This window comes from Dasypus novemcinctus, chromosome X, assembly GCF_030445035.2.
Source record: "Dasypus novemcinctus isolate mDasNov1 chromosome X, mDasNov1.1.hap2, whole genome shotgun sequence".
NCBI lineage: Eukaryota > Metazoa > Chordata > Mammalia > Cingulata > Dasypodidae > Dasypus > Dasypus novemcinctus.
This window is the reverse complement of record NC_080704.1, coordinates 151,085,178-151,097,682: the sequence shown is the minus strand read 5'-3', so window position 1 is coordinate 151,097,682 and position 12,505 is coordinate 151,085,178. Positions and strand designations below refer to the sequence as shown.

The window sequence follows — 12,505 nt, the reverse complement described above, 5'->3', positions numbered from 1 at the left end:
AGTCAATGGTCCACATCATGGCCCATAGTCTCCTCCATTCCATCCAGTGGGCCCTGTGAGGATTTACAATGTCCGGTGATTGCCTCTGAAGCACCATCCGGAGCAACTCCATATCCCAAAGACACCTCCACCTCTCATCTCTTCCTGCCTTTCCCCATACCCATCAGCCACCATGTCCACTTTTCCCAATCCAATGCCACCTCTTCTATGTGGACATTGGATTGGTTGTGTCCATTGCACCTCTATGTCAAGAGGAGGCTCAGATTCCACATGGATGCTGGATGCAATCCTCCCACTTTCAGTTGTAATCACTCTAGGCTCCATGGCGTGGTGGTTGTCTTTCTTCAACTCCATCTTAGCTGAGTGTGGTAAGTCCAATAAATCAGATTGTAGGTGCTGGAGTCTGTTGAGGCTCAGGACCTGGCTATCACATTGTCTAACCTACTTCTGTCTTTGATTTTAAGATGAGTATCTTGTTACCAGCAGGGTCATACTTTTTTTAAAATTCATTCTTCCAATTTCTGCCATTTGACTGGAGAATTTAATCCATTTCCATTTAAAGTAACTACTGATAATGCAGGGCTTTCTTCTCCCATTTTGCTACTTGGTCAAGTCTCATACCTTTCTTGTCCCTCAATTTTTCTGGTAGTGCCTACTTTCATATTTATTTTATTTTTTTGTATTGTACCATTTTGAGTCCCTTCTGATTTCTTTTTGTATATATATTTTTTCAGATATTTTTCATTGTAATTACCATGAAGATTAAATTTAATACCCTAAATCTATAACAATCACATTTGATTTTATACCAACTTAACTTTTATAGCATAGACATATGCACTATTTCTATGCTCCTCCATCACCCCAAATTTTTATTGTACTTGTTACAAATTACATCATCATATACTATATCTAAAATCATAGATATATCATTGCTTTCCACACATTTTTCATTTTAGAACCTGTAAGAAGTAAAATGAAGTTATATACAAAAAGTACAATACAGTATTTTTGGTATTTATAGTTACCCGTATGGCTATCTTTACTGAAGATTTTTATTTCTTTATGCCACTTCAACCTACTGTCTATTGTCCTTTCCTTTCAGTCTGAAGAACTCCCCTCAGCATTGCTTATAGGGCAGGTCTAGAGATGACAAACTTCCTCTGCTTTTGTTTATCTGGAATGGTCTTAATCACTCTCATTTTTCAAAGACAGTGTCGCTGGATATAAATTTCTTTTGGCAGTTCATTTCTTTCAGCACTTTATTTTGTCTCATTGTCTTCTTGAATCCATGATTTCTGATGAGAAATCAGCATTTACTCTTACTGGGATTCTTTGGTACATAACTCATTGATTTTCTTTTGCTGCTCTCAGAACTTTCTCCTCCCTGGCATTCTATAGTTTGAGTATTATATGTCTGAGCATGGTTCTCTTTGAGTTTATTCTGTTTGGTGGTGTTAATTGGGCTTCTTTAATGTACATATTCATGGATAGTTTTCTGCCATTTTTTCTTGGAATGTTCCTTCTGCCACTTTCTCTTTCTTCTCCTTGTAATCCCATAATGCATATATTGGTACACTTGATGGTATCCCACAGGTCTCTTGGGCTCTGTTTACTTTTTCTCATTTTTTTTCTTTCTACTCTTCAGCCTGAATAATTTCACTTGTCTTGTCATTGAGTTTACAGATTCTTTTTTCTGCCAATTCCAATCTGCTGTTGAATCCCTCTAGGGAATTTTCATTTCAGTTATTGTAGTCTTCAATGCCAGCATTTCTGTTTGGCTCCTTTTATTTTTTTATTTTTCTATTTTTTTAAGATTTATTTATTTATTTATTTCTCTCCCCTTCCCATCCACCCTGCTTGTCTGCAATCTGTGTCTATTTGCTGCTGCTTATTTTTGTCCGCTTCTGTTGTTGTCAGTGGAACGGGAGTCTGTGTTTCTTTTTGTTGCGTCATATTGTTGTGTCAGCTCTCCGTGTGTGTGGCACCATTCTTAGGCAGGCTGCACTTTGTTTCGCGCTGGGCGGCTCTCCTTACGGGGTGCACTCCTTGTGCGTGGGGCTCCCCTACGTGGGGTCACCCCTGCGTGGCACGGCACTCCTTGCACGCATCAGCACTGCGCATGGGCCAGCTCCACATGGGTCAAGGAGGCCCAGGGTTTGAACCATGGACCTCCCATGTGGTAGACGGACGCCCTAACCACTGGGCCAAGTCTGATTCCCGTGTTTGGTTCCTTTTAAAATTTCTGTCTCCTTATTGAGATTGTCATATTGTTCATTTAACATTTTCCTGTTATCCTTTAGTCCTTTGTTCATATTTTCCTTTATCTCCTTGAGCTTGTATGGAATTATTGTTTTTAAGTCTTTGTTCCATATGTTTGATTTTGGTCTTCTTCATTTGTAGATTTTTCCCTTGTTCTTATGGATGGGCCAACATTTCCTGTTTTATTATTTGTCCTGTAAATCTTTTCTACTGTACATTTTAATATTTTAAAATGTTAACCCTGGTATTTTGTCCCTGAGCTGTCTGTACCTTAAGTTCATATGCAGAAAATAATATGACAGATTTCCTTGAATTATAGGAGCTAACAAATCAATGCAAAATACAACTTTCACAGTCTCTGAACATTGTCTCTATGTTGGCTGCTGCTCTCCTTTAGAATTTTTCCCTCCTGTCAATAAGCTGAACCTGAGGCAAATGTGAAGTGCTCATTTTTTTTGAGCCTGTGTCCTGTCCGGCACTTATGCTTGCTTGTGGACTTGGGAATTCTTCCATTTATTCCCTCTACTCCCTAAGAGATAGACTTTCTCCGCCTCCCTGGGTGCTTTATTGTATGACGTAAAGCAAGTAACCCTTTGCTCCAGTCTGCTTTTTCTTAATTGTTCCTTAGACTGCTTTAGTTGTCAGCAAGCTGCTTCTGCCTTCCAAAGAAGACTTTCCGGGTTCAGTCTTTGCAGCTGCCACCCAATAGGTTGGCACTAAGATACAGGCATGACAGTATGCATATCAGAGTTACTCTTTTCCCTCTTGAATCGAGTCATGGACCCACAATAGGAGTGCAAACTGTCTTCACACTGTGCTAGGGTGAGCGTTGGGGAGGGCTTCCCCTACAATTTTTTTAAAGAAGTATTTTTTATTTATTTCTCTCCCCTTCCCCCCTCCCAGTTGTCTGCTCTCTGTGTCCATTCGTTGTGTGTTCTTCTGTGACCACTTGCATCCTTACCAGTGGCGCCAGGGAGTCTGTGTTTATTTTTGTTGAGTCATCTTGTTGTGCCAGCTCTCCCTGTGTGCGGCGCCATTCTTGGGCAGGCTGCACTTTCTTTCGCGCTGGGCGGCTCTCCTTACAGGGCACACTCCTTGTGCGTGGGGCTCCCCTACACGGGGGACACCCTTGCGTGGCACGGCACTCCCTGCACGCATCAGCACTGCACATGGGCCAGCTCCACACGGGTCAAGGATGCCCAGGGTTTGAACTGTGGACCTCCCATGTGGTAGGTGGACACCCTATCCATTGGGCCAAGTCCGCTTCCCCCCTGCCATTTTTAAAGTGGTGTTTTCTTGATTTTGATCCTCGCCCAGTTACTGCAACAATTTACTCTTTTCTGGAGTTCGGAGAAACATGACTCTGCCAGTTTTTGCCAGTTGTGATTCTGTAGGGGAACAGCATCATGAAGCATCTGACTCTGCCATCTTGGTCAAACAGAAGCCTCCAGAGTGGGGTTTTAAAACACTTTAAGATATATTTAGGGGATTTGAATCTCTGGACTGACAATGTGATAGCCAGATCCTGAGCCTCAACAGACTCCAGCACCTACAATCTGATTTATTGGACTTACCACACTCAGCTAAGATGGAGGTGAAGAAGGACAACCACCACACCATGGAGCCTAGAGTGATTACAACTGAAAATGGGAGGATTGCATCCAGCATCCAGGTGGAATCTGAGCCTCCTCTTGACATAAAGGTGCAATGGACACAACCAATCCAGTGTCCACATAGAAGAGGTGGCATTGGATTGGGAAAAGTGGACATAATGGACAAAGGGTATGGGGAAAGGCAGGAAGAGATGAGAGGTGGAGGCGTCTTCGGGACATGGAGCTGCCCTGGATGGTGCTTCAGAGGTAATCACCGGACATTGTAAATCCTCACAGGGCCTACATGATGGAATAGAGGAGAGTATGGGCCATGATGTGAACCAATGTATATGAGGTGCAGAGGTGCCCAAAGATGTACTTACCAAATCCAATGGATGTGTCATGATGATGGGAACGAGTGTTGTTGGGGGGGGGGGAGAGGGGGGGTGGGGGGGTGGGGTTGAATGGGACCTCACATATATATTTTTAATGTAATATTATTACAAAGTCAATGAAAAATAAAAAAATTTAAAAAAAAATAAAATAAAAAAATAAAAAAAAATAAAAAAAAAAATAAAAAAAAAAAACACCTAGCAGACCCCAATATAATGCATGCCTGAATAAGCCAGTTGAAAGGCTTAATCTGTATGTGTCAATGGACTTAATAAATTTATTTTTGTTACCAAATAACTAGACTAATTGCCACTACATTAGCCCCTCAAGCCTCATATACAGGCTTGGTAAATATGTACTGAATGAATGAATGAATGAATGAATAATACCAAAAGTAGGCATGGAAGAATGGAACCCTTGGATACAGTAGTTTTCTATGTTAGTCAAGGCTACTGGGTAACAAAAGCTGCTACTCTTTGACAGTAGATCTTTACAGAGATGAATTTTTGTGACACTAGCAAGGTCAGGTCTTACAACAAGCAGTGACATGGGTTGAGGGTGCTCTTGGCTCCCTCTCTGTCTTTATTCCCAGATGCTTCTCCTGTGCCCCATGCTCATTTATTCCAGAAAAATTTATAAAATGATAGAAAAAAAGCCTTCCTGTGATTTTTTTCCAAGGCACTTGGAAGATTATCCAGTGTTTTTACATGATGGGGCATGGCCTACCCAGTCACCAACTTACCTCTTTCCTATTTCCTGGAATAGTTCATTAAATAAGGTGTTAAAGCACTTTTTTGGATCCTGCTCTGTGCCAGTATGAAGGCCAAGGCACAAAGCTAGAATAGATGGGATAAAAATTATAGAAGAATAGGACAGAACCTCATATTCTGGAAAGCATACTTTAAGAGGAAATGCAAACAAGTAATTGCAATTCAGTATAAAAAATGTTTTAGCAAAGGCTAAATGTTGAAGGTGCTATGGTGACACAAAGGAAGAAGTGATGGCTGGGAGCAAGAGCTGGAGTAAATTTTCCCAAAAGAAAGATGGTATGTGAACTTTAAGAATGAGTAGAATTTGCCAAAAGAAGAGGGGATGGTGATGCCAGGCAAAGGAAACACCATACACAGAATAGAGACATTTCTACTCAGGATGTCTGAGTAGTTGGAAGCCCAAGACGTGAGAGAAAGGAATCCTCAGAGGACATCAGCCAACAGACTCTTCCAGATGCTTGAATTGGTTCCCTCTGGTTCCTCTTGCATGTGTATAGAAGCCCACCCCCTCAAATGGCAATGAATAACCTTCAAAAAATTGCAAGCCATTCTCCAGATTCCCTCTGTTTAAAAAAGTAAATGCTGATATTTTTTGGTTATTGTGGTTTTCCTGACCCAATATGCCCTTCCATGACCTCATCCTTCATTCCCTGTACCTAAGTGGAAACTCATTTCTTATTAAAAACACAAGTCCAGACTTGTTTCTTCTATTGAGCATGCCCCATTTCACCACAGACCTCGGCATTTCTGGGGCGTGGTATGTGTTTGCACATCTTCTTTGTGTATGTGTGCGTGGGGGGTGGGGGTACATGGTTTAAATGACTGTACGTATGCTGTTTGGCCAAAGAACATAATTAGTATGAAGATTTAAAGAGAAGTTAGTTGTATGGCACAGCCTTCACCCTTGCTGACATCCATGTGTCCTTTTAGTGGGTAAAGAAAAGGAGCATTTTTTTTTATTAAAATTATTTATTTTTAAAAATTACATGCAAAAAATACGAGGTCCCAATCAACCCCACTGCCCCCACCCCCCACTCCCCCCACAGCAACACTCTCTCCCATCATCGTGAGACATCCATTGCACCCAGTAAGTACATCTCTGAACATCACTGCACCCCGTAGTCAATGGTCCACATCATAGCCCACACTCTCCCACGTTCCATCCAGTGGGCCCTGGGGGGATCTACAATGTCCTGTAATTGTCCATGAAGCACCACCCAGGACAACTCCACGTCCCAAAAACGCCTCCACATCTCATCTCTTCCTCCCATTCCCCAAACCCAGCAGCCACCATGGCTACCCTTCCCACACCCATTCCACATTTTCTCTGTGGACATTGGATTGGTTGTGTCCATTGCACATCTATGTCAAGTGGGGGCTTAGATTCCACATGGATACTGGATGCACTCCTCCTGCTTTCAGTTATAGACACTCTAGGCTCCATGGTGTGGTGGTTGACCTTCTTCAACTCGATGTTAGCTGAGTGGGGTAAGTCCAATAAATCAAAGTGTAGGAGCTGAAGTCTGTTGAGGCTCTGGGCCTGGGTGTCTTATTATCAGTCCAGAGATTCAAATCCCCTAAATATATCTTAAACCCCAGCACCAACTACAATTCCAATAAAGTAGCATGCAAGTCTTGTGAGAAGAGATCCCCTCCGAGTCCAATTCCATCATGTAGAAACACCAGTTCCAAAGAAGGGCCATCTGCCATGGCAGTGAACCCCATCTGCCATGAAGAAAAGGAGCATTTTGGAGTTGATGGAGTTAACTTTCCTATGCTAGGAATATTATCATGTGAGGGAAGGCTGAAAGCAAGGTAGTAACTTACATATATGCCATTGGCAGCTACCATGTCTATTTCGGTCCATGATTAAACACAGTGTTTATTTCTGGAGGCCTTGGGCCCCTCTGCCAATCTCTACCTTCTACTTCCATCACCTTGGAGCCTTGATGTTATGGCAACAGACAGAATTATTAGCATCTTAGCAAGCACTCTGTCAACTGCGCTTTTGTTTTTTGATAAGATATTCAGAAGCATTTATGATTTGTTTGTATAGTAAGAATATCTAGGCTATGCGCTCACTCATCAACTCCATATCACTTCAAAAACAAAAACAAAATGCCTACTTCCACAGTCTCCATTTCACAATCAGTTAATGGTGGTTTAGGAGTGGAGGGTATAAAATTAAATGGTTGCCTCCTTACTTAATGAGACCACTGGGAGGATTGTGCCATTGGTTGAAGAGGGAGAAAGGGGGGGGGGGGGGGAAGGAGAAGGGGAATGAAGAAGAACAAGCCTGATGTGTCCTGGGTCTAAACCTGTCATACCTGCTTTAGCTGCTGTACCAGCAAATTGGGTGAAAGGCCAGACCAGCAGGACAGAGAGAGGGGACTTCAGCCCAGTTCACGGGACAAATGCCGCCAGATCTCTCATCATTCACCTCTTGCCTTCATTACTGGCCAGTGAACATCATGTATGCCACTCGCCTCCCTGAATTTCACCTGTGTCACCCACACCCCTGACGCTGAGTCTCTGTGCTTTGTCCGCAGGAACTTCCACTACATCACCATTCTCCGGGACCCAGTGTCCCGGTACTTGAGCGAGTGGAGGCATGTCCAGAGAGGGGCCACATGGAAAGCATCCCTGCATGTCTGTGATGGAAGGCCCCCAACCTCTGAGGAGCTTCCCAGCTGTTATACTGGGGATGACTGGTCTGGCTGCCCCCTCAAAGAGTTCATGGACTGTCCCTATAATCTAGCCAACAACCGCCAGGTACGCATGCTCTCTGACCTGACCCTGGTAGGCTGCTACAACCTCACTGTCATGCCTGAAAAGCAAAGAAACAAGGTCCTCTTGGAAAGTGCCAAATCGAATCTGAAGCACATGGCGTTCTTCGGCCTCACTGAATTTCAGCGGAAGACCCAGTATCTGTTTGAGAAAACCTTTAACATGAACTTTATTTCACCATTTACCCAATATAATACCACTAGGGCATCTAGTGTAGAGATCAATGAGGAAATCCAAAAGCGTATCGAGGGACTGAATTTTCTGGATGTGGAATTGTACAGCTATGCCAAAGACCTCTTTTTGCAGAGGTATCAGTTTATGAGGCAGAAGGAGCATCAGGAGGCCAGGCGGAAGCGTCAGGAACAACGCAAATTCCTGAAGGGAAAGTTCCTTCAGACCCATTTTCAGAGCCAGAGTCAGGGCCAGAGCCAGAATCAGAGTCAGAATCCACATCAGAATCTGACTCAGAATCTGATTCATAATCTGACTCAGAGCTCAAGTCAGAATTTGAGCCAGAATTTGAGCCAGAATTTAAGCCATAAGGAGAACCGGGAGAGCCAGAAGCAGAAGTCGGGCCCAGAGCAGAGCGATAGCACCGCCAGCAATGGCACCAAGGACTACATAGGCAGTGTAGAGAAATGGCGTTAAATGGATCAGAAAAGCTTGTACATGGTTCTCCCAAAGCGCCAGTAAAAATGTGGCAGATCTGAAAGGATGAGAGGTGTCCAAACCCATCCTGCTTCCTTCATTTGGGAAGTCAAAAAAAAAAAAGTTAAGATATTGCCTTTACAGTTGCCTTTCAAGTAAATGTTATACTGTGTGTGGGTACAACAAATCTCAATATGCAATTAAATTGTCTATTTTGGGTTTGTTGGACTATTTATGAAATCCAAAAGTCAAACCACTCTCACCAGAAATTGCCATTTAGATATTTTAAGAAGTTCTTAAATTAGTTATGGGGACAAAGTGAAAACAGAATGCAACCATTTAACTTACAGCTAAGAAATGGATTTTAAATTACTCATGATACACAGTTAAAGTGCTGTCTTGGAAGCAAATGAATAAAACAAACTAAATAAAATGACACATGAAACCTTTTATTTTCTTCTCAATTTTAACAAAGAACCATTTGAGTAAAATAACAGCTGATGGTAAATTTTACCAAACTGTGTAAAATAAGAAATTTCTCTCCCAAACGTGGGGGGATTTATGTAAAAACATTGGCTTTTCAAATAGAACCGAACACCTATCTTGTTATTTAGGAGATGTTTAAAATTTTAAACTTTTTCTACTTTCTGCTGTTTAAAGGTTGTAAACAGGGTGTATCTCATATTAAACAAAATAACTTTTTTTTTCCCAGAAAAAATTTTTTTTTACCAATGTAAAGATCTAATTTCCAGACACTTTTGGGGCACTGTAATTTCAACAATTCTGGAATATTTTTGGCGCTACTTTACATTCATTTGAAGTCTTCTCCGAGTTGTGCTCATTCCAAACAAACCCATTTATAGAATCTTTCTTCATTATCTAAATGGCGTGTTGCTGATTTCGTTGTGGTATATAATCCTGGATAAAAGTCAGGACTTTCTTTCTATAGAATTGTCTTATCAATGTTTGTGTAGTGAGGTCCTTGTCAAGAAGCTCTTGAACAGGGTAATGTGTCTAAAAAGATTGGATTTATTCTTGACTGAACAAAATTGAACCTGAATGTGAACTGTTTATTTACTTTTTGTACATCTTAATTGTAATGTTTTCAGTTGTGGTGGGTATTTCTAGCCCATTAGTTCTTTTTTGGTGTTGACAGATTGTAGACTATTACAAGAGGAAAAAATAGTAGAATAGGCTTTAGGACAGCCAGAGTTATTCAGTAACACCAAAAGGTATACCTCAATACTTTGGGTTAACCCTTCTACCAGATTTTGTATTAAGAAAGAGTGTTTGGCAGTGTGGTTATGTATCATGAGCATATGAGTTGAGGCGAGCACATACTTGGTAGTATAAGTTTATGCAAAATTACTTTTAAGATATTGATTATGAATTGAGCAAGGTAAAAAAGAAAAAGCAACTATGTAGCTCACGGTGCTATGAAGCATCATGATTCTGGGCAGTTTCCATTCTCCAGATTTTGCTACATTTTTGTAAGGACTTACACTAACCCCCTGGCTATCAATCAAAGGCTGTCCAGGTGACTAGCAGTGGCATTTCTGTTTCTAGGAGAGATAAGCTTAGAGGTGTGGCCATAAAGTCACATCTTGTACAGTCTGCTGAACTGCATGTTCTAGTTCCATCTGCAATAATACGCCCACAAGCTGGACAACAACCTGAGTATTTGGGTTTCAAAATGGATATTCTAGACTCTTCGCTTGTATCAATATATCAAAATGTTGTTTTGCCTGACAGAATTGCAGTCCTGGGATGTGTGAGAACTGAAAAACTCAAAGGAAATTTTTAAAAATCAAACACATCTTGAAGTCAAAGTGTTTTAGAGTGAAACTATTTTGTGTACAGTGTGTTTTTAAAATAAGCATTCTATAGATCACTATGGTATTTCGCTTTTGTTTCATTTTCATTGAAAATATTTGTTCTTAAAACTGATAGGTACTATTGGAAAGCAGGATGGAGCACGAGCCAGTGGAAAAACTTGTTACAGAGAAAAAAACGTTTTGTGTAATTGCTGTGGTGTGCATGGTTTGCAGAGATTAAGTGCATTTTCTTTGTCTATACTGATTATTGTACATAGGGGAGGTTATAAATATACATTTTTGTCATCATCATGTAAATCCCATGATTTCAACTGTAAACATCAGTCCAATGGTGTAGCTTTACAAACCATTCACTGATTTTGTGTAATTTAACAATAGGTATGAAATAAAGTTTAAATTACAGACTCTGAGTAATTTCATGATTTCAAGGTTTGCAGCCACTAGCCATGGTGACATCACACACAAGAAGAAATTTCTCTCTTCTCAGTGAGTTTCTTTTTTCCTCTAGGCAGCCAGGCATGGAAGTGATATGGCCCATTCTGATTCTCCACACCAAAATGGCCTTAGTTTTGGGTGCTTCCTTTTGAGTAAAACCAAGCTGTCAGTTAAAGAAGACTAGGTTTGCTATGCAAATATAGTATGTGCATGTGTTAATGAAAGCTATTAAAGTAGATACTTGCATAGCTAGGAACATGAAGAAAGGAAAAATAGCTTGCTTTATTTCCCATCCATCCCCTCTACTCACAGGGCCGATGATAAACTTAAGCATTTAAGTATTAGCTTTTCCAGTCAGGAACACAATTTGCTCTTATATTTAGTGTACATATGTTTTCCAAGCAAACTCCTGTGGTTAGGACTTTAGAGGGCATGATTTGTCCTTGCCTTTTTCCAAATGGAATTTAGATTTCAGAGGGAGGAAAGCCACAAATTTGGGGGAGTTAACCATGCTTGGCCTGTAAATTATTTAAACTTAAGAGATTGTGCCCAATAACTGTTTACTGAGCAATAATTGAGGGGGAGTGAGGGAGCAGGTCCTAAGGTCTTGATTGTATAAGGGTCCCCTGGCCCCTTGGGAGGAACTATTAGAAGAACATAAAGGCAAAGAACTCAAAATATTTAGCAATGAAGTGGGGGAAATGTAGAAGACCTGTACTTTGCTGTAGGCCACGCAATCAGGGTTGGCTGCTAAGGAAATGGACTACTGAGGTACCCCAGAGAGGAACTATAATGGAGAAATAAGTCATCGGCCCCGTTCCAAGGACTCTAGGATTCTCAATCAGAATTATAACCAAGTAAAAGCAGAGCTACCCTGTGTGGGGGAGGATGGTGGTGTTAAAAGAGTTGTCACACCTGGAAGGAATTGGTTAGGGGGTGGTGGGTGGAAAGAAACATTAAAGGACAGCAAGACCAGCTTAGGACAGCTGTAGTTCCACCCTGACTGGGATTCCAGGTCACGAAGGATGCAGAAAAGAATAACAGAATCATTCAGGGTGGTGATGGGCAGCCCACAGCTTTCTTGTACTGGTGTAAAGACTTTATTCCTGACACCTGAAAGCTGGGAAAGAGGCGACATTGGGGTATTACTTCAGCGTAAGTGGCCATTTGCAATGGGCCAGAGTTCCTTCTCCCTTATCTTCTCTAGGACTCAACTAAGCAAATAAACAAAAATGGAATGCTTTGTTAAAAAAGAAGAAGAAGAAGGCTAACAAGAAACACAATGTACACTACTTCCAAATATAACCCTTCCCTCCCCAGGATTGTGAAATAAAGCAATCCTAATCTCTCAAATAGCAAGAATGAGGTGATCTGCCAGTTTCGAAATGTCAGAGGAATTTGAACAACACCTCAAAATTCCCAAAGTAAATTCAGAACACATTTCTCAGACCTTCACAAATGTGCAAAGCACTCAGATTCAAGAGAAAACTATCTTCAAAACAAAGCTCCTCAGCTGTTTCTCAGTGTAAATTGCAATGTTCTGAGTAGCTAGAGAAGAGGACCGCAAACTGGATTTAGAGGGGGCCAAATCCAGCCCTCCATCTGTTTTTGTAAATACAATTTTACTAGAACGCAGCCCATTTGATTATCTCTATTGCAGCAGAATTGCGTATTTGTAACCCATCATATGCCTGAAAGCCTGGAATGTTTACTATCTGGCCCTTCACTGAGCATGATTTGATTAGCTAGACAGCTCATCAAAATTTCCTAAACAGTGAAAACT

General features: G+C 41.2%; 1 protein-coding gene across 3 annotated transcripts in view; it reads left to right on the top strand.

The window, feature by feature from the left end:
* The window catches only part of HS6ST2 (heparan sulfate 6-O-sulfotransferase 2), a 393,484-nt gene extending 382,795 nt beyond the window's left edge, over positions 1-10,689 (top strand). For all 3 annotated transcript variants that reach the window (XM_058292088.1, XM_058292087.1, XM_058292086.1), the window contains one exon: positions 7,567-10,689. In XM_058292088.1, coding sequence (XP_058148071.1) covers positions 7,567-8,452 — 886 coding nt within the window. In that variant the 3' untranslated portion in view covers positions 8,453-10,689. The remainder of the gene's footprint in view (positions 1-7,566) is intronic.
* The last annotated feature ends 1,816 nt before the right edge of the window (positions 10,690-12,505 follow it).